The 21,911-nt window shown below is 50.0% G+C and overlaps 1 protein-coding gene across 3 annotated transcripts in view; it reads right to left on the reverse strand.

Annotated features, from left to right (window-relative positions):
- Positions 1–21,911, reverse strand: part of Bicd2 (BICD cargo adaptor 2) — a 62,413-nt gene that overhangs the window by 11,807 nt on the left and 28,695 nt on the right. Inside the window, exons 3-8 of one of the 3 annotated variants that reach the window (NM_198765.3) lie at positions 18,527–18,679; positions 13,998–14,459; positions 12,341–13,366; positions 11,558–11,709; positions 9,153–9,363; positions 5,376–7,417 (exon numbers count right to left, since the gene is read on the reverse strand). In NM_198765.3, the coding sequence (NP_942060.1) occupies positions 7,412–7,417; positions 9,153–9,363; positions 11,558–11,709; positions 12,341–13,366; positions 13,998–14,459; positions 18,527–18,679 (2,010 nt within the window). In that variant the 3' untranslated portion in view covers positions 5,376–7,411. Of the gene's footprint in view, positions 1–71; positions 9,364–11,557; positions 11,710–12,340; positions 13,367–13,997; positions 14,460–18,526; positions 18,680–21,911 lie in introns of those variants that run through there. The other 2 variants (XR_010058861.1, NM_001033674.2) reach the window with 2 other exon arrangements.

Here is a 21,911-nt window from a genome sequence, read left to right on the forward strand (position 1 = left end):
ACCTGAGTTCAATTCCCAGGACCCCCAAAAGTTGTCCTCTGACCTCCACGTGCACACTGTGGGGGACTCACCCACTGTTTAGAAGTTCTGGGACTAGGCTGTGTATCTCAGTTGGTAGAATGCTTACGGTCCCCATCACTGCATAGAACACATGTGGTGGAGCATGCCTGTATTCCAGGACTTGGAAGGTGTAGCATGGGAATCAGGAGTTCTAGTTCCGGGACACACTGGGCTACGTGAGACTGTCTCAAAAAAAAGGCGAAATAGAGAAATAATGCTTTATATATCTGGTTACTACTCATCTACGTACCTATCAGATATACAAAAAACAAACAAAACAAACAAACAAAAAAAACCTTTTTTCTCCTAGCAATTGCTTTGTCTTCAGCAATTGAGAGCACTGACTGCTCTTCCAGAGGTCCTGAGTTCAATTCCCAGTAACCACATGGCGGCTCACAACTTCTGCAATGGGATCTGGAGCCCTCTTCTGGTGTGTCTGAAGACAGCTATGGTGTAGTCATACAAATAAAACAAATAAATATATAAAAATAAATAAAGAACTCATTAAAAACTTTTAAACTTTTGAATTGTTCTTTTGTTTCCTGAGTGTCTGCCTGTGTGTGCGTCTGTGTGCCGTGTACATGCTTAGTGTCCCCAGAGGTCAGATCAGGCCATTGGATCCCCTGGATCTGGAGCTACTGATGGTTGTGAGCCACCGTGTGGGTGCTGGGAATCCTATCAGGTCCTCTGCAAGAGCAACAAGTGCTCGTGACCACAAAGCCATCTCTCCAGGCCTAGATTCCTTTTAAAAGATTTAATTATGGGGGTTGGGGATTTAGCTCAGTGGTAGAGCGCTTGCCTAGGAAGCGCAAGGCCCTGGGTTCAGTCCCCAGCTCCGAAAAAAAAAAAAAAACAACAAAAAAAAAAGATTTAATTATGTGCATATGTATATCTCTGTGTGGACACACATGTGCACACTCGCGCGCACACACACACACACACACACACACACACACACACACACACACCTGTGCAGTGACCATGGAGTCCAGGAGAGGGCAACAGATGCCCTGGAGCTGGAATTAGAGGTTACTGCACTGTAAGTTACCTGATGAGACTGCTGGGAATTGAACTGCAATTCTCTGGGAGGCTGCAAATGTTCTCAAGTGCTGAGCCATCTCCAGAGCCCTGAAGTGTCTGCCGAATCACATTCTTTAATTCTCATGAAGCTAGGTTGGTACCTTCTTTTATAGCTCATCATTTTAGAATGCTATCTAAAACAATGTAGACACCTGCTCCAGAGTTTTCTTTCTTTTTTTTTTTCTTTTTTCTTTTTCTTTTTTTTTTTTTTTTTTCGGAGCTGGGGACCGAACCCAGGGCCTTGCGCTTGCTAGGCAAGCACTCTACCACTGAGCTAAATCCCCAACCCCGCTCCAGAGTTTTCAATATACACTGACAACTAATCCAAGACCATTTTCTTGGATAACACTCTATTACATCACAGGCAGGGCCAAATACCCCACCTAAGTGATCCCAACACTTCAGAGGCTAAGGCAGGATGGCGAGTTTTAGGGAAGACTGTAAGATCCTGCCTGAAGCATTCTCAAACAATATAGCGTACTAAGTCCCCTTTCTCACCCTCAGTCCTTACTACATCCCCGTCCAATGGATGAGCTATAGTAATTAAGTGGGCCATTACTCTCATTTTGAGCATATTTCAATCCATTAAGAAAGGATGTTTGTTTGCTTGTTTTCAGGAGAGGGTCTATGTAGATCTGGCTCTCCTGGAACTTGCTCTGCAGACTAGCCTGGCCTTGAATGCATGGCACAGAGATCCACCTGCCTCTGTCTCAGTGCTGCCAAGGACCACCACTGCCCACCAGGATTTTTTTTTTTTTAACCATCATTTAAGGACTGGTAAGATGGCTCTGCAAGTAAGGCGCTTTACTGTAGACAAGCCCGACGAAATAGCTGAGCTTGACCCTTGGAACCCACATGGCAGAAGGGGAGTTATCCTCTGAGCTCACTGACACGTTCACACAACACAAATGTAAAAATTAACATAAAGCAAAAAATATAACCCCTTTCCTCATACAGTGCTTCCCTTTAACCATGTCTCAAATAAATATCTTTTAGCAATAAGATACTTTTTTAAAAAAGATTTTAAGAGGGGCCTGAGAGATGGCTCAGTGGATAACAACACAGATTGCTCTTACAGAAGGCCCAGGTTCATTTCTCAATAGCTATAAGACAGCTCATGACTGGAACTCCAGTTCCAGGGGATCTGGTGCCCTCTTCTGGCCTCAGTGGGAACTGCATGCACATGAGGCGCAGACTTACATGCAAACAAAACGCCCACCATCGATGTAAAATGAAAGTGTTAGCAATATATTAAAGTAAAAAATGATTTCATAGAGGCTTAACTTGCATTACCTTTTCTTCTCGGTAGACTGTATTCCAAGGAATGGGTCCATTTCACCCATTACTGAACTTACAAAAATCTTTTCAAAGAACCAGCTTTTTTGGTCATTTCCTGTACCGATTTTCTATTTCCTATCTCGCTGACTAATTTTTTCTCCTTTATGAATCCTTCAGCTACATTAACACAAAATGTGCTCACGTTTACCACCTTCATTCAGTTCAGTGCAATTCTGCATCTCTGTGGAGACTTGTTCTGTCCTTGTGCTCTGTAGAAGGCTGCTGTTTTTGTTTTTGTTTTCTTTTTTTTAAGATTTATTTGTTCATTACACTGTACACCGTAGCTGTCTTCAGACACACCAGAAGAGGGCATCAGATCTCATTACAGATGGTTGTGAGCCACCATGTGGTTGCTGGGAATTGAACTCAGGACCTCTGGAAGAGCAGTCAGTGCTCTTAACCACTGAGCCATCCCTCCAGCCCCCAGAAGGCTGCTGTTTTAATCTCCAAATATTTGGGTACTTTCCAGCTTTCCTTCTGTTAATGATTTCTAGCTGAACTCCATCGTGGGGTCAGAGTACCCATCATATAATTCTGTTCTTGCAGTTTACGGTGTGCCTTGGAGCTGGAACTGGGTGTCTTGAATGTACACTCTACATGATCTTCTGAAAAGTTTGAATGTAGTCGACTACCTCAGGTTGACTGGCAGTGCTGACTTTTTGCTCCTTTCTTGTGCACACCCCATCCACACCCCCCAGTGAGTCAAATTCAGAGCCCTACTAGTGCATGCTAGACAAGTACTCTTTTGCCTCAAAGCTTCATCCCTGGGTTTTCTGAGACAAGGTCTTGATACTGGCCTGAAACTCACTGTGTAGCTCAGAGGCCTAGAACTCAGAATCCTCCTGCCTCTGCCTTCTCTGTGCTGGGATTACCCTCTGGGTCTAGGATGCCCACATCTGGCCATTTCCTGCTCAGCAGTATAGAAGTGTCTGTGTGTGATAGTGGGTTCATCTACTTTTCCTTCAAAGGTCTAGGTTTGTGTTAGGTGTTCTATTGTGAAGTAGATGCATGCCAAGGATTGCTATCTTCTTACAGGAAGAGAACACCTGCTGTTTCTGAGACAGTCTCTACTTCAGTTGGTCAACTTCATCAAAGGGCTGTGGCCACGCCTTGGCCCCCCTACCCCCCCCCCCCCCGCAGGCTTTCTCAGTTGTTCCAATGACAGTAGCTGAGGTTTCCCCAGATTTTAAAATTCCACCTCCCTTCTGACCTGTTCTTCCTGAATCTTCTCTCTCTTGTAGTACTGAATTTTTACAAGCACTTCGAAGAAACCTGCCCCATTAACACTTTACTTAAAATATGGGTCAAAGAGCGGCTTTTTGTTCAGTGTTTCGTTTCACCTTGTTGGACTGCGATGATGTCCTCCAAACTGCTTCTGTATCCAACTCCTGCTGGGATATTTCCATTACCAATTTAATTTCTTCTCAAATGCCTACTGCTTGTTTCTTAAAACAGGCTAACATGTGTCCATTTATCTTTTTTCTTGACCGCCCCCTTAAGGGAATTTTTGAGTCTGTTTTTGTATTTGTGTACTAGTCCATGCATGCACTCATCGAAGTGTATCTATGTATGTGTCTGTGGGTATCTGTGTGTGTATGTATCTGTGTGTGTCTGTGTGTCTATCTGTGTGTGTGTGTGTGTGTGTATCTGTGTGTGTCTGTGTGTATTTGTGTCTGTGTGTGTGTCTATGTGTGTGTGTGTCTGTGTGTGTGTATCTGTGTCTGTGTGTCTATCTCTCTGTGTGTGTTTGTCTGTGTGTATCTGTGTGTGTCTGTGTGTCTCTCTGTGTGTGTCTGTGTGTATTTGTGTCTGTGTGTTTGTGTGTGTGTGTGTGTTTGTCTGTGTGTGTGTGTGTGTGTGTGTGTGTGTGTGTGTTTGTCTGTGTGTACCTATGAATATGAATGCAAGTGTTCATAGAGACCATAGAGGATGTCAGATCTCTGGAGCTGGAGTCATAGAAGATTGTGAGCTTCCTGAGGTGGGTGCTGGGAACTGAACTAGGTCCTTTGTAAGCACAGCACATCCTCAAGTTCTTAGTCCTATCTCCAGCCTCGTCTCATTCTAACTTTTAAACAGTTCTTATTTTGGACTCAGAGAGTCAATATTTTTGGTGCATAATGGTCCACTATACATATGTATATATACACAGACAGACAGACAGATACACACACACACACACACACACATGTATGTATGTATGTATGTATGTATGTATGTATGTATGTATGTATGTTATATATCCTTAATATTTCTGTAAAACCAGTAGTATATCTGCCTTCATTTCTTATTTTAGTAATTTGAGTCCCACCTCTGTCTTGGTTACCTACAGTACTGCCAGAGGAAGATGACTGCAGAGGGCCAGGGAAGGCTTCTGGAGAGACAGCCTGGGTAGACGAGGCTGCAAGAAGAGGAGATGGCCAGAGAATGAATGCCCTGGCATCTGCTGTCTAAGGAGTTAGACACTGCCCCAAGTTCTCACACCTACAAGCAGTTATTCCAAAGCACTGTGTATCTCTGTCCGTATTCCTACATTAAATACAGCCTGAGGTTGGCAAGTAAGGATCACCCCGTCCCCAAGATTTGTTCATCCCCAGGTCTGAAGCAAGACCTTGCCCAGCACAGGTGTCTATCCCTCTGAACTGCTGCTTCCTAGACAGGAGTTTGTGTCATGAATCCTGCAAACTGCAATGAGTTCTGACCTCCTTTCTGCCAGTCTTCATACTGAACAATGTGGGCAACTCTGGAGGCACATCTTGCCTCCCAAGAATAAATCCAGGTTGTTTCCGGCCCCCACCCTCAGTGACCAATAGGATTGGCTGTTTGGGGGCCCAGACTTACTGTACACACTGGAAGCAGTCACCTGGTACAGGAGTAAAAGCAATCACAGAGGGCAAGCATGTGCTTCAGTTGTTTTTATTATTCTTTATTGGTCCTACCAATGTGACTCTTTACCCAGGCCCACTTTTCCTATGTGTGCTGGCTGTGGAGACGGTCCGCCATCAACCGCCACCTAAGTCTCGGTTAGTCTCACCTTCCTATGCCTTCTCCTCACTTGGCCTCATTGTCTCAGAAACCGAAGGCATCTGTTCGTTACTGTTTCGGGTCTGTGTAAAGGTACCTTGGCAGGAGAACATGCATATGACTTTTAAAATAAAGACCAACATTCTGACACTAAGGTAACACACAGAAAAAATACAGTACTTAGACATCGTTGCAAATAAATACCCCGTACAGATGATGTTATCTTAAATGTAACAATGTTTTATGTGAATCAACACTGTAACAGAAGGCAAAGAGTCCCAACAAGTAGGAATAAGAAATGCTCATTCCAGGAAACAGAATTCTTCAATTTCTAACAATTTATATTATTGTAATTTGTCCCTTTTTAGGCCGGAGGACAACTTCTTTTCCTCCACTAGTACCAATTTGACCACACCCTGAACCTCACTTAGCAAGGGCTTACTAAGGAGTTTTACTGACTTCTGTTTCCTGAAATTAACAGTGATTAGTTACACCAAGCAAGAGAAGATATAATGTCTGACTTTCACATTTGCAAAGAATACTATGGCTAACCCTCTTCCCCTACTCACATGCCGACTGTGCCGGCTCTCCTGACGCCCTCAGCTCTTCACAAACGCCATGTCTGTATAGCTTGCTTAGCCTGTCCCAGGAAGTCCATTTGGTTCCCAAAGCACAGTCCAGGTTTGTGTTTGTTTTTGTTTCTAAGCCCCTGAATTTGCATGTGAAGTATCACTGACTAACAGAATTTTGCACAATCACTGTTCTCGCTCCCTCAATGAAGATGCCCAAGTACGAAGTGAGGCAGGTACCTCCTGGTCCACACTGGCCTTCAGCATTCCCAACTAGCTCTCCGCTGCCCATCCTAGAGACCTTACTTGGCTGGGACACCTCCCTGAACTGATGAAGGCACTACTGGCAATGGTTACTAACAAAAAGGTGTTGAAATAGAACACCTAAAAATCGACGGCTGTAGAATTTTCTAAGTGTACCACAATTTGGCACGACAACCAGAATAACAAAACAATTCCAATTTGGAATTTCACTGGTGCAGTTGTATAAAATTCTGTTAGTCAGTCATGCTTCACAATGTCCTAAAACCCAGAAAACTCTGGAATTTGTAGGTAATACTACTCATTCAATAATTTATGCTTTCAAGTGCCTATTACTGTTTTAACCAGAGCAAAGGTCAAGTTTTCTTCTTGTTACATTGAACTATTCCTAAGAATAATAATAATAATAATACAATATGAAAAAACCCCAGAATTGGAATACCCTGGATTTCTTAATGAACATGGCATTTAAAATCTGTAATTTCAAACATGAACCACAATGCCCTGTCCTCTAAAGGCTGCTGAACCACAGCGTGGACACACTAGCCGGCTCCTTGCCGGGTCGGAGCCTCACCCGCAGTCTAGCTACACACCATGGAGCTCAGCTCTACCTTGTGCTGACGCAGGTCAACACACCAGAGCTAGGACGGACAGCTACAGGACCACGCGCACAGACCACGGCACTGGAGACCGTCTCTATGCAAGGAATTAAGGAAGCAAATATAATATCAAAATATCAAAAGTGCACAGGTTGATCGGATTAAAAGGAGCATGTGTAATAAGGACCCCCAGCAGGCATTCCAGCTCCTAGAGCCTGGCCAAGGCTGCGGAAGGAAGGAAGCAGGTTCTTCGGCCAGAGACCTTTCCAAGCAGCAGCTTGCAGCATTCTCAAGAGTAAAGCTTTTTTTTTCCTCCCATTAAAAACTTGGGGGATGCTATTTTGAAAGAATTACAGTGGCATATCCAAACATTTCTAAGTGGACTTTAGGCTGCCCTTCCTTCCTCTGCATGGGCCACAGGAGGGGAGGGGGAGGGGCTGCAGTGTGACAGGGCCTGGTGGCCACGTCCTCCGGGCAGCTACTCTACAGCTGAAAACAGGAGAAAACAAGACAGCATTAGAAATGAGTCGAGTGCCACTCCCTGCTCACTTGACTGCTAAAGCTCCTGTTCTGGGTGTGAGTGAGCGATCACGTTAGTTGGCAGAAGGCCTGCTGCAAGTATGTTAGGGGTGGGGCTCCAAGTGCCCACAAAGCCCCATACGGTGTAAGAGAAGCTGCGTTCTGGCCCGAAGAGAAAGAAAGGCAGAAGGTGGGTGGGCATGCGGGCAGCCATTCCCAGGACGGACATGCAAGGGACACATGTGGTCTGTTCTATCCCCAGTGTAGACCCTGTGGTTGGTGCCTAGACTCTGGGCACACTGGGACACCCCAGGCACCAGAGGGAAGAAAGAGAAAACTGTCTCAGAGACTACAGGGCCCCATATTGGGTAGCGATTGTTCCACACCATGAAAGATGCCTTTCCGCAGGGAGGCAGCCAAGCAGCTGTCATGGGAGATGGGAGTCTTAGGACTGGATGCCCAGTGGGGGCTGGGAGAGAAATACTGAGCAGAGTCCTGCTTTACAGCTCACTAACGCAAACGCCTGGTGCCACAGCTCTGCACTGCCACAGCATCTGAAGAGGAGAGCCTCGGTGGCCTTTCTTCCTTCTGCAGCATCCCCATACTACACTGAACTGCAAAACTCTTACCTGCCGGTGCTGAACACCGCTCCAGGCCACAGAAAGCCGCCGCACACAGCTGGGCTCTACTGTGCCGTACAGTCTGACAGAGCACTAACAGTTCTCAGAACATTGCTTCTTTGGGTCTGACAACTTCTGGGTAAGGACCCAAGCACAAGCTGAGGATCTCAAAGGACCAAAGAGCAGGTTCTGTACCAAGGGCCAGGGTCTGACCAGGCACTTGGAACACTTTCTCATCAAAAAGGAAACCTAGGACCTCAGGCCCTGCCAATCTGTCTCCTCTCAGGGCAGAGCAGCATGCAGAGCTCAGAGATGAGACCCTAGAGCAGCCCAGCTCTGTCTTCCTGGGCTACGGTTATTGTGTCTGAGGTGTGGGGCTCACTGCAGAAGGCAGGCTTTCAGGGTCCATGCCCTCTGGGTCTGGGGAAGAAGTTCTGCATTTCTGTCCTGAATGTGGTTTGCAGTGAGATGCTGCACAAACTACAAGAAAGTCTTCATGAAACTACGCCAACCACAGAGAGCTAACCTAGGCTAGTCCTGTGATGCAGGCCAGAGCCTCACAGAACTGCTTTCAAGTGCTGACAGCAGACACATGCGAAGAACATGCAAGTTTCAACTCAGGTTCTGCCCCTGTGAGTGCCCAGGGAAGAACTCACCCTTGGGTTCGCCTAACAGTGCCTGGAGGCCCTGGAAAACATTTTCACCCCACTGTCTTCCACAAAGCTGTGCAGATCCACCCCTACCTTTGATACCAGCATCCCAAGACAGCAACTGACATGGGATATCCCGGGGGGTGCTGTGGAGTGAAAAGCAGCACAAAGCTCAAAGTGTCCTGGTGACAGACGTACCCCAATGCTGCCGCTCGCCCAGAATGCCGCCCTCTGTGCGTTAGTCACGTTAAGACTGGCCTAGCACTGCTGTCCCGCTGCTGCAGCTGGGTTAGTTGAGGTGAAGCGGACGTTAGCGGTATGCGGCGCCCCACGGCCCTAATCACAGTAAATGCTGTGCTTCTCGCTGCAGAACACCTGGTTGGCCAGCCCGGTGCCCTCCGCCCTCTCGCTGGCACAGGCGCAGGTGTGACTTACGCTCGGTGTGGCTGGCTTGGCCTTGGAGGTGGCCTTGTTACGGCCCCTGCGGGTCTGCTCATGGTCCAGCTCCAGCAGCTCCAGCCGCTGGGTGAGTGCCAGCTTCTGCTGGATGGCCATGCGCAGCAGGGAATTAAGAGTCTTCTTCTCATCCTCGGCAGCCGCCAGCTGCCGCTGCATCTCATCCAGCTGCGTGATGTACTCATCACACCTGTGGAGACCAAGCACAGCTGAGAGGCTGCACGAGGAGAACAGGCCCAGGTGTCCCACTTCAGGGCATCTCTCCTGTGGAGACTGAGTTGGGGTCAGGGCTGGTGAAGCCTGTTCTGGTTCCTACTGCAAAGGCTACTTCAGAAAAAGGCCATGACCAGGGTGAGAGAGGCAGTGCTCAAACAGACCAGTAAGGCTACCTTCAATTCAGTGTTATTGCACTGTTTCTTTGGGGAAAGGGAGGGCAGAAGGAGTGGGGTATGTGCCTAGTTCCTATGTTAACCTGACAGACTACAGTCATTTGGGAAGAGGGAATCTCAATTGAGAAAACACCCCTCCCAGAGCGGCCATTAGGTAAGCCAGTGATACACGATACACTTTCTTAATAGTGATGTGGGAAGGCCCAGTTCACCATGGTGGAGCCATCCCTGGGCCCTAGGTGCTATAAGAAAGCAAGCTGAGCAAGCCATGAGAGCAAGTCAGTAGGCAGCATTCCTTCTTGGCCTCTGCATCAGTTCCTGACCTAACTTCCCAAGGCTGATTAACTAGACGCTATCAGGTAAAATAAAAACGCCCCAAGTTGTTTCTGGGCCGTGTTATTTTATTACAGCAATAGAAACCCTAAGACGTGGGGGTGTTTTTTTGCAGGTTTGAAGTAGTTCTGATAAGCAAGGCTTGGCCCTCATCCGTTTGACTTTCTTCCAGTAAGATCTCTCCCACTTTAAGGACAAAAAGGTGTCTCAGATACTGAGACATCACCAGCTCCCAGAAGGCCTGCGCTTGACCCTACTAAACCATATGTGGTGGTTGGCAAGCACCTGCTGAGTGACAGTCAGAGCCAGGGAAGGCTGCAGCACCCGAGCCTCTACCTACTGTGACGCAGCACTCCACACCCCCAGTGTGTGGAGAAAGAGAGCCTGGCCAAGGTTCCCTGGGGGACACGGCACGCCTGTCCAGTCGGGGTCTAGGGGAAACTTAAGACATTGGGCAAGTCAACTCTCTAGAGGTGGTGGTGGGCACATGGGCTCTAAGCACTGCCCTTCTGCTACCCATGGCCCTGCCTTACCCATACCCAGTCTGAGAGCACCTCTCGAGAATACATACTGTCTTCCTCATGTTGGAAATCCTGGGTTCATCAGAAAAGTCAGGTCTTTAACCAGAACAAGCTTCAAAAGTTATGATTTGTACAAGATGCTGAGGAATTACAAGAATTCTTTCCTTATCCCACCAAGGGGGTGGGGTGAGGGTGGGTGTGGGCTGCAGAGGGAAGAAGGGCTCCATGAGTTCTAGGCCAGCCTGATCTACATAGCAAGTTCCGGGGCTACATAGTGAGACCCTGTCTCAAAACAGTTTTATTGATTATTTCCCCTAAGATCCCGTAGGATCTCTGCCTGTGCCTGAGGCACTGTCATTCCAACCTCCAGCAGCAGGTGGCACCACCTGTCTTTGGAGGGTGACAGGCAGGGGCCTTGTTTTCAGCCCTTAAGACTGTTCCTTCCTATAAACCCTTAAGAAGTCCCCAGGCCACACACAGAACCCCATGGGAAGGGAAGGGGAGCAAATACCTCCCAGGCCTAAAGCTCCTTTGCCCCTTCCCTAACAGGAAGGCTGGAAATGGACAGCAAACTGCTGAGTTGGAGCCCTGACAAAGTCCTGCTCCAGGGGAAGGCATAACAAACTAGTCTGGGTCTCATCCATCACCACTGGACTAGAATCAGACCTCACAATGTATTTCCCATCCCTAAAGCTAACTCCCTTAGCCCTTTGCTTCCAGGGCTCCTATGCTCAAAGCACAATAAACTGAGCCTCCAGGTCCATTAACAGTAAAGCCCTGTTTCTGGGGGCCACAGGAGCAGGGAAATGGATTCATACCTCTGTCAATGTCTGCTTAAATGGCACCTGTCAGAAGGCTGAGGCACAGCCACCTGAGGGCCCTGGTCCTGCACAACCCTTCTTCTCCCTTCCCTTGTTACCAGCCTGAGCCAGTCAAGCTGGGCCGCCCACATGCATGCTGGGACTTGGCTAGCGGCGGCCACTTCCAAACCTGGAGCTGTCCTGGGGTGTCTGACCGTTTAGAGTCAGGTGTTGAACCAACAGGCCTGCAGGACTCAGGACAGAGGCTGAAGGCTGTGGGTCAGGGTGACGTTAGCTCCAGGGGAGGCTGCAGAAGATAGTGTCACTGGTGGTGCAGTTACCTGGTGGCGAACATGGCACGCAGGGAGGAGAAGGTGGCTGCGTCCTCCTTGAGGGCCTTCAGCTCGTTCCGCAGCTTCATCATGGTCTCGGTCACCATGGCCTTCTCATTCTCATACTTGCTCTTCAGGTTGGCGAGGGCCACCTCTGCCGTCTGCGGACGGGGAAGTAAGCGGGGTGGTGAAGGGCATGAAGGGCATGAAGGGCATGAAGGGAAGCCCTGGATCCAAGGTGGAAGCCCTGGGCTCAAGGTGGTGCTGGTGACCATGAAAAAATTCTCTGAGAAAACAAAAGCTTCTCTCATGCAGCTGTAGGGACAAACTGACAGCCATGGTCCCGCAGGCCCGTTTGCCTCAGAAAGTCCCATTTTGACCCTGATCAGCAGGGAAGAATGATGTACCATAGACCCTGTCCTGGAGAATCCACAGGCACTTGAACCCCTGCTCTCTGTTACTTCAGCATAAGAAACTGTAAGGTGGACAGAAGCAGCAGTTCTTTTTTTTTTTTTTTTTTTTCTTTCCGGGGCTGGGGATCGAACCCAGGACCTTGCGCTTCCTGAGCCAAATCCCCAACCCCTCAGAAGCAGCAGTTCTTAATGACTGAGGAGCTCTGGTTAAAGCACCCTCTAATCCCCACACTCCCTAAGGAAGGAGACAGCAGGAGACTAAACGAACAAGGTGGTGGCACAGGCCTGGGCACCCTGCAGCAAGCTGGGGATGGGGAAACACAGGGATGAGGCACCCTCCCAGGGGGCTCTGGTGGCAGTGCCCACCCACTCCTCTCACCTGCTTGTTAGCCTTGAGCACAGTACGAAGTGTGGTGATCTGTTCCCTCTTGGTACTCAGCAGTGACTTCAGCTTGAGGATCTCCTCCATGAGTGCTTCCTTGTCCTTATCCACAGCAGGGCCCAGCTCCTGTGAGGCAATCCGCTGCCGGGACAGCTCGGTTGTACGATCTACGGCTGCCTGCAGGTGCTTGATCTGGTCTCGGATGATGGCGATCAGGTTGTAGATGTTCATAGGTTCCCGGCGGGGGTCACTCAATGGTGATGGCAGTGAAGAGCTGGGTGAAGGGCTGTTGTCCCCAGTCCCACCATCTGCTCGGCCGATCTCTGTCGACAACAGCCCCTTGGGCAAAAGGACAGGCGAGCGGCGCCCGCGGCCTTCTGGGCTGGTGCGGCCAGCCTTGCCCTGCCCCTCACGGTAATAGTCCAGCATGACACGGTTGGGTGTCTCGTTGTTGCACATGCACACATGGTGGTAGAGATTGGCCAGCTCCTCGCTGAAGGTCACCAACTCATCCTGAGCCACATTCAGGCTGCCCTGGGTCTCACCAGCCACGTCACTCACCTTCCTCAGCTCCTTTTCCAGCTGGGCCAGCAGCTCTTGGTCCTGGTGGCTAGCCTTCTCCAGCAGTGACACCTTCTCAGTGAGAGCCTGGACCTCAGCCTCATAGCGGCCCTTTTCTTCTGCAAGCTGGGCTTCCCGAGCTTCATGTGTGCTGTGCAGGGCCTTGAGCTGCTCCCGGAGCTCGCCAGCCTCGGCCACAGCTACATGGTACTTGCAGGACAGGATCTCAGGCCCATTGATGTCAACCTCATAGTAGTCACCGTCTTCATGGCTATCTCGGTCCTTTTCGTTATCCAGGGAAGTCTGTCGCTCCTTGCCAGCCTGCAGGCGCCGGAGGGCACTAAGGTTCTCTGTGAGACGACTCACCTTCTCATGTTGCTCAGAGAGGGTTCCCCGAGCCTGCTCTAGCTGCTTCTGTGTGTCCTGTAATGTCGCCAGCAGACCCACCTTCTCCCGCTCCATCTGCAAAGGTAGACATAGCAGGAAAACAGGTCAACAGGCTTAGAAGACTCCAGGATGACGGAGCAACATCTCAGGCTAAGCCAAATGGACCGTGAGCTATGTAAATTTCCTGGTCATGCCACTAGTTGATAGCAGACTGGACAGAATTTAACACAAAGACCATGACTATCACCAACAACAAGTCTTCCATAAAGGTTCACTGTACATGTGCTGGAGGGCAGCTGGGCTTCAACTCTGCTCTCTGCCACTTTCCTTTCTCATGTTGTGGGGAACACTCAATCATAGATCAACGGTAAACCTTCAGATATGACGATGTATGGCCCTGCTAAGATTCCTGCTGTGGTATGTAGGTAGGTGTTACATGAGGGGCACAACACCTCACCCATACATAATTTGGGTAGCAAAGGGAGTAACATGGGTACCAAGGTACTAAACCTTACACAATAATCAAGAGCCTACTCCTCTGGGACACGACGCTTGCTTTACCAGTAAGACTTTTATATGTGGTATGAGGAAATTAAAGGCAGCCACATGTCACTAAAGCACTGCTTACACAAGGTGTGCAGTCCTGCCAGCATCGCAAAAGGCACAAGGAGAGGGAGGGACGGAGCATGAGGCCCGGCCCGCTCACCTGCACCAGCTGCTGCTTCAGCTTCTGGATCTCAGATATGTGGAGCTCACTGAGCAGGTCGGAAACAAGGCTGGGGGAGGGCGGAGCCAGGCCATCCTTTCTGGGTGTGGATGTCTTGTTGTCCAACGACGCTTTGACCAAGCCGCTGTGCTCAAAGCCATTGACCAGGGCTTCGGCGTCGTTGTTGGGCTCAGCAGTGACAGCATCATCACTGAACTTGAGGCCATCTAAGGATACCTGCAGGTGGCTGGTATAGAAGGAATCGTTGATGCTCATGTAGTGCGACAACTCCTTACGTAGGTTGTTCTTCTGCTCTCGCTCTGTCTTCAACGTCTCCAGCGCTTCCTCCAACTGCCGTTCAGAGATCTCCTTAAGCCGGATGGCATCCTCCAGCTGGCTGTTAAGGTACTCTGTCTCCTCCTCCAGACGCTTGATTTCATGCTTGAGGCCCTCAAATTCCACCTAGGGAAAAATTCAAATACTCCCACGTCAAGACAGTGTAGAGGCTCCACTCAGGTGATAAAGAAGGACAATGTCAGAACACCACCTCCCCAAGCACAAAGAACAAGGATACACACAGAATGAAATGCCATTCTGCAGAAGAGGGCAATGGCTGCAGTTAGGGCCACTTGCTACATGGAGCAAGACGGACGCTAAGGGGGGCCTCTAGAGCACTAGAAGCAACAGAAACTTCCAGCCCCACTGCCAGGGCCAGTGTGCCTGGAGTGTGCACATGAAACCTGCAATGCCACGGCTAAGCACTCACCATGGAGGCTGCCAGATTTCTTTTATGTTTCTGAAAATTAGTACCAGTATGCACTGATTCTATAGTACTCAGTTAACATTAACACCTATCCAAATCTCTATTAAATGTGTGTGCATGAAGTATGTGTGCATGAAGTATGTGTGCATGAAGTATGTGTGCATGAAGTATGTGTGCATGAAGTATGTGTGCATGATGTATGTGTGCCTGATGTATGTGTGCATGATGTATGTGTGCATGAACTATGTGTGCCTGTTGTATGTGTGCATGATGTATGTGTGCATGAAGTATGTGTGCAAGAAGTATGTGTGCATGAAGTATGTGTGCATGAAGTATGTGTGCATGATGTATGTGTGCATGAAGTATGTGTTCATGATGTATGTGTACATGATGTATGTGTGCATGATGTATGTGTGCATGATGTATGTGTGCATGAAGTATGTGTGCATGATGTATGTGTGCATGAAGTATGTGTGCATGATGTATGTATGCATGATGTATGTGTGCATGAAGTATGTGTGCATGATGTATGTGTGCATGATGTATGTGTGCAGGTACCCACATAACTGTGTGTAGGTGGAGGCTCTCTCCTTCCACTTTACGTATATGAGCTATGGGAACTGAGCTCAGGTCACTCGGCTCGCACTGCAAACGCCTTTCTTTACCCACTGAGCCACTTCACCAGACATAACCAGATATCTTTTTTTTTTTTTTTTTGTTCTTTTTTTCGGAGCTGGGAACCAAACCCAGGGCCTTGCACTTCCTAGGCAAGCGCTCTACCACTGAGCTAAATCCCCAACCCATAACTAGATATCTTAAGGCACATAAAATATATCTTTCCTGTGCGCTATCACCACTATTTTGAGTCATATTTCAAAACAAGTAAACTGGACTTGCCCTTCGGGCTGAATGCCTCAGCACAATGCAGGCTTGGGAGACTTGCAAGGTGACATGTCTTGTTAATGTGACACAACTTAGGAGTGGATGAAGGAGGAGTAAATGGAGAGTTGGTGCTTAACATGAGGCTCGGGGTTTGTGGGCAGACAGTAAACATCTTACTCTAACAGTAAGGAAGCAATGAATGACTCTCTCCAGGTTTGGGGTGGGAAGGAAAACTTGATACAATATCATAAGTGTGCCCACATTCCAGTGCCTCAAATAGGGGTGAGGAATCTCAGCCTGGGAATGGCACCACTGTGAGGGTGGTCTCCTTGAGGGTCAGTTTTCTTCTCCTCAGGGCAATGTGGGCAGAAGCGCCAATCAATGCCCAATGGCACCTCATGCTTATGAGCTACAGGATGGAACTGTGAGTCCTGCTCCTGTGGTTTTCCAGTACCAGGATCCATCCCTTGACTGCTGTGCAAACATGAAAACTTTTACACAGACACGCATGGGCTTCCTCATGCATGGGTGGGATAAATACTGGGTCCCTGAAGGCGAGGCCTCAGCAGGAAGATGATGGAGTACTAGAGGGTTCTAACAAAAGCATCCATGGCACTTGAGGGTAGAGTCGGAACTTCCTGACAAGGAAGAAGTTCCCTGCTACCTGCAGACCTTAGGGTGTCTCTGAGCATGGGGCACATGTCCAGGTGCTGTGTGGTTCTTAGCCTTACCCATCCAGAAGGACTCCCTAACCCCTGCCACAGGCAGAGGGGACACCCTCCATCCCTACAACAGGCAGAGTCATGCAGTATTTCAGGCTTCATGGTAAGTCTCTGGGGGTTTTAGTTCACCCTGTTCATCTACCTGAGTTTCCCCCATACCTTAGTGATGTGGAACACTGAACTCCAGGCATGACATGGCCCTTGCTGTCTCGAAATCAGAGCAGCCATGATTACCCAGCTCGGAGACCCTCACAAGACCACGCCTACATATGTGCTCTCATAGAAGGAAGGGTAAAGTGCATTAGACCCTCACCCAAGATTCCAGCCATTCCCCCTTCCTGTATCCTCCCCCCAATCTTGCCCAAGGATCTCAGAGGCTGCTAGAGTAGACAGGAAACAGAAGGTTAAATGAAGAGAGAACTCCATCTAGCGACTGTTAGAGGTCATCACCCGTGACAAGATGGAAGTGTTCTTAGTGATGTAGTAACCCCTCACCCATGCCCCTGTAACCCCTCACCCATGCCCCTGTAACCCCTCACCCATGCCCCTGTAACCCCTCACCCATGCCCCTGTAACCCCTCACCCATGCCCCTGTAACCCCTCACCCATGCCCCTGTAACCCCTCACCCATGCCCCAGTAACCCCTCACCCATGCCCCTGTAACCCCTCACCCATGCCCCTGTAACCCCTCACCCATGCCCCAGTAACCCCTCACCCATGCCCCTGTAACCCCTCACCCATGCCCCAGTAACCCCTCACCCATGCCCCTGTAACCCCTCACCCATGCCCCTGTAACCCCTCACCCATGCCCCTGTAACCCCTCACCCATGCCCCTGTAACCCCTCACCCATGCCCCTGTAACCCCTCACCCATGCCCCTGTAACCCCTCACCCATGCCCCAGTAACCCCTCACCCATGCCCCTGTAACCCCTCACCCATGCCCCTGTAACCCCTCACCCATGCCCCAGTAACCCCTCACCCATGCCCCTGTAACCCCTCACCCATGCCCCTGTAACCCCTCACCCATGCCCCTGTAACCCCTCACCCATGCCCCTGTAACCCCTCACCCATGCCCCAGTAACCCCTCACCCATGCCCCTGTAACCCCTCACCCATGCCCCTGTAACCCCTCACCCATGCCCCAGTAACCCCTCACCCATGCCCCTGTAACCCCTCACCCATGCCCCTGTAACCCCTCACCCATGCCCCAGTAACCCCTCACCCATGCCCCTGTAACCCCTCACCCATGCCCCTGTAACCCCTCACCCATGCCCCAGTAACCCCTCACCCATGCCCCTGTAACCCCTCACCCATGCCCCTGTAACCCCTCACCCATGCCCCTGTAACCCCTCACCCATGCCCCTGTAACCCCTCACCCATGCCCCAGTAACCCCTCACCCATGCCCCTGTAACCCCTCACCCATGCCCCAGTAACCCCTCACCCATGCCCCTGTAACCCCTCACCCATGCCCCTGTAACCCCTCACCCATGCCCCAGTAACCCCTCACCCATGCCCCTGTAACCCCTCACCCATGCTCCTGTAACCCCTCACCCATGCCCCAGTAACCCCTCACCTATGCCCCTGTAACCCCTCACCCATGCCCCTGTAACCCCTCACCCATGCTCCTGTAACCCCTCACCCATGCTTCTGTAACCCCTCACCTATGCCCCTGTAGACCCTCGCCTATACCCCTGTAACCCCTTGCCTATGCCCCTGTAAACCCTCACCTGCCCCTGTAACCCCTCACCTATGCCCCTGTAACCCCTCACCTATGCCCCTATAACTCCTCACCTATGCCTCTGTGAGTAACCCTTCACCCATATTCCTATGATTTATCCTCAGTCATGCTCCTGTAAGTAAGCTCAATATTTTCACTGGTTCCCCAAGGTAGCTTTTCTGGTATGCCATCAGTACCCTATCTTTGCTGAGCAGAAACAGATTCCCCAGGAAGGCTACACTTGGCCTGGGAAATTGTCATACTAAAGTCACAGGCCTTGTTTCATGCTCTTGCAGTGCTAGGGGCTGTGTGTTTTATTCCCCTGTCTCCACTGTGGAACTACCACTGGTCCTGGCCTCAGATATGTGGACCGAGGTAGAGAAGGGGAAGGTGGGTGGATGAAAGGACTTAGATGCCTAGAGATAACCCTACTCTCGAGACTCGCCTGGTTCTGCCTGAGCACAGACACTTGTTTCTGCAGGCTAATGTTCTCCTCCTCCAGCTCAGAGTAGTCCTGAAGTAGACGGGCCTCCCGGAACTTGTACTCCTTGATGTCATCTCGCAGGCGACCACGCTGAATCTCCACATTCTGGTTGATCTGCAGGGCAGAGAAAAGAGCTGTGTGGGTTACTTCTATAGCTGGCTACCAATTGTATTTCCAAGTATCCCAGAGGGCTCAGCACAGCCTGGTACGCTGGGAGCCCTTTGGGCTACAATGTGGCTGCGTGGAGGAGAGAAGCCCAGGGCCATGGGGTCTGTGCAGAGCAGCAGACAATCCTCAGTCAGATCTCTTCTACTTCTCTTAGCTGCGGGACTTGAGGCAAATGACCCGACCTGCTCTAACCCTGCTGAGCTCACAGGCTTCAGGTGCTCACCCAGCTGAAGCAGTAAGGGAGAATGGGGAGACAGGGAGATGGGTTACAGTATACAGCTGAACAAGGAGGAGGGTTTAGCTAATCTAGGTAGGAGCAATCTGTGAGGGGAGCAGTCTTCAGGCCACACACATCAGGCAGAGACATTCTCTGCACATGGTCAGCAGTCACATTTGGACTAAAGGAAGACACTGCCATCCCTCTAAGCCTCACTAGGAAGGCTTTGCCATTCTCCTGGACCTGAGCAAGGCACTGGTGTCCCTAACACAGCCATGCCCACATCAAACATCAAACAATACACTTCACTCAGGACTTTGCTCACGCCCTTACTCTGACCCCTTTGATCTATCTGCAAGATGGGGCCATCTGAGTGGTAAACTGGTAAGTGGGGCAATACTGGGGCTCGTTTGCCTATGTTTACACCAGAGAATAAAGCACACCCACACAGAACCTTGCACATCAGTGTTCCCAGTGTTCCTGGTGGACACGGCCCAAGTATCCATTGGCAAAGGAATGGATAAACAAAACATGGTCTGTGAAAGCCACATTACGGAATGACGTCTTGACACTTGCTACAACACGAATGAGCGCAAAGACATTCTGCTAAGTCAAAGAAGCAGCAAAGAGCTGTGCACTGTATGATTGCATCTATAAGAAAGACCAGGGGTTGGGGATTTAGCTCAGTGGTAGAGCACTTGCCTAGCAAGCGCAGGGCCTTGGGTTCGGTCCCCAGCTCTGAAAGAAAAAAAAAGAAAGAAAGAAAGAAAGAGAGAAAGAAAGAAAGAAAGACAGACAGACAGACAGACCGACCGACCAGGGGGTTGGGGATTTAGCTCAGTGGTAGAGCGCTTGCCTAGGAAGCGCAAGGCCCTGAGTTCGGTCCCCAGCTCTGAAAAAAAGAACCAAAAAAAAAAAAAAAAAGAAAGACCAGAACAGGAAAGTAGACTAGTGGGGCTAAAGAGGGGTTTGAGAGTAACTGCCAAACAGGCCTCATTCTGGAATGATGAAATACTCTAAGGCAGGGAGGGTGTATCAGCGGAGAGGGCTTGACCGGCACTGAATACAAGGCCCTGGGTTCAATCCTCAGCACCGCAAAAGATAAACAACCATAGAATGGTGCACACACCTATGACTATGGAGATGCTGAGGGGACAGAGCTAGGGAGGGCAGAGCAGTGAGACTGGGCTCGTTGCTCTGGGTTCTGGAGCAGGCATGCTGTTGGTCTGGGGAGGCCATGGAACATCAGGAACAGGGATGAGAAGCAAGACTGAAGTGCATTTTTAAGTGTGTTGGATGGGATGGTTACCCTCTCAATAAAGCTGCTGAGGGCTGGTTTCTGCCTCCAAGTCCTGTGTAAGGAGTTGGGAAGACTGTCACAGAGAGAGGCTAGTTCAGGGCCAAAAGGCTCACAACAAACCAGACTGTGGGAACTCTCACCCTGTCCTGCCTGCACTGAACGCAGGACCCAGGAGCCTCAGCCCTACACATTCAGAGCCACATCATCCTCCACTGTCACTGCTGTCCTAAATGTCGTAGGTTCAGCCAATTCCTGACCTCTGCTCGCTGGCTGCAGACCCTTCTCACACTGTGACAAGTGAAGATGTTTTCACACACCACCAACGCTCCCTAAAGTAAAATCCCCTAAAGAACCCCCAAATCCTCCCTGCTCCTAATGACTGGATGGCCTCCCCAGACACACCTGCCCAGGCCCACAGCTCTGTCCTCACTAGCACTGTCCCCTCAGCATCTACAGGAATTGCTCTGACCACATTTGTGTGTTCATCTGAAGGCCACAGGCCTCTTAAGATGCTGTGCAGGGGAAACACAGAACAGTAATGTCGGATTGGTGAAACAACGCCATAAAAATGGAGGAGGGTGGGAGAGAGGGAGGGAGGGACATGTAATGGTGCACATCTTTAGTCCCAGCACTCAGAAGGCAGAGGCAGGCAGAACTAAGTGGGTTCGAGGCCAGCCTGGTCTACAAAGTGAGTTCCAGGACAGCCAGGCTTCACAGAGAAACAGTCTCAAAAGTGGGGAGGGAGGAACACAACAGGAAATGGATCGGAAGAGAGTGACATGGGGCAGGCACTAATAAATGCTTAGCACTCAAAACCAAGACTTAGCTCATAATCCATGAAGACAGGCACAGCCTTCTCACTAAGTGACTACTAAAAGAGGCAACGGAACTAACAGAAGAAATGGATGTCACAGGAAAAGTAAGAGAAGGCCAAAGGATGATGGAGCATCACAAGGGAGAAGGTGAGGAAGACACACACACACAAGCTAAGACGAGAGAAACAGCCCCAGCACAGCTACAATGGGGCGAGACCACAGACAGACTCCTCCTGAAAGCCTGGGGTGGAAGCGCAGCCAGGCTCTCTACGGCACACCTGGATGGAGCCCAAGAAGGGTATGGGAGGAGCTGCTAAACGCTCTCTGCCAGGATGATCCCAATTTCTGCCCTCCCTCAGCCACCTTTAAAATGCTGTCAAGAAGAAAGTACTCAAGCAAGTACAAAGAGGGTTTGTGTGGCCACAGCCCTCAGGGCAAGGTCCGAGTCACACCATTGCCTCAGGGCTTACATGGTAGGAATTAGAGACTAGAAGGCAGTCCAAGGCACGAAATGGCAGTTTCCACATGGCGAGGGCAGAGTGCAGCTCATGTGGTTGAAGGAGGAGGCAGAAGTAGGGGCTTGAGTGCCCAGGTTCAGAGCTGCACGGGAGTGTTATCTCCTACAGCAGTGCCCGGATGGTCTGTGAGTCCTCAGCGCCTCTATAAACCTGACCTTCCTGAGGCTCTCTAGGAGTTCTATTCTTCTCCCACTGCTAGACCCAGGTCCAGGGCACAAGCCAAAAGGAGTTTCCCTTTGGTGGAGTGTATGAGCTTGCATGGACCTGTGGATGGGTATCCTTGTGGAAAGACAAGCAAAGAGAAATGTGCACGTAAGTCATGTGCTAG

The sequence above is a fragment of the Rattus norvegicus genome, chromosome 17, assembly GCF_036323735.1.
Source record: "Rattus norvegicus strain BN/NHsdMcwi chromosome 17, GRCr8, whole genome shotgun sequence".
NCBI classification, from domain to species: Eukaryota; Metazoa; Chordata; class Mammalia; order Rodentia; family Muridae; genus Rattus; species Rattus norvegicus.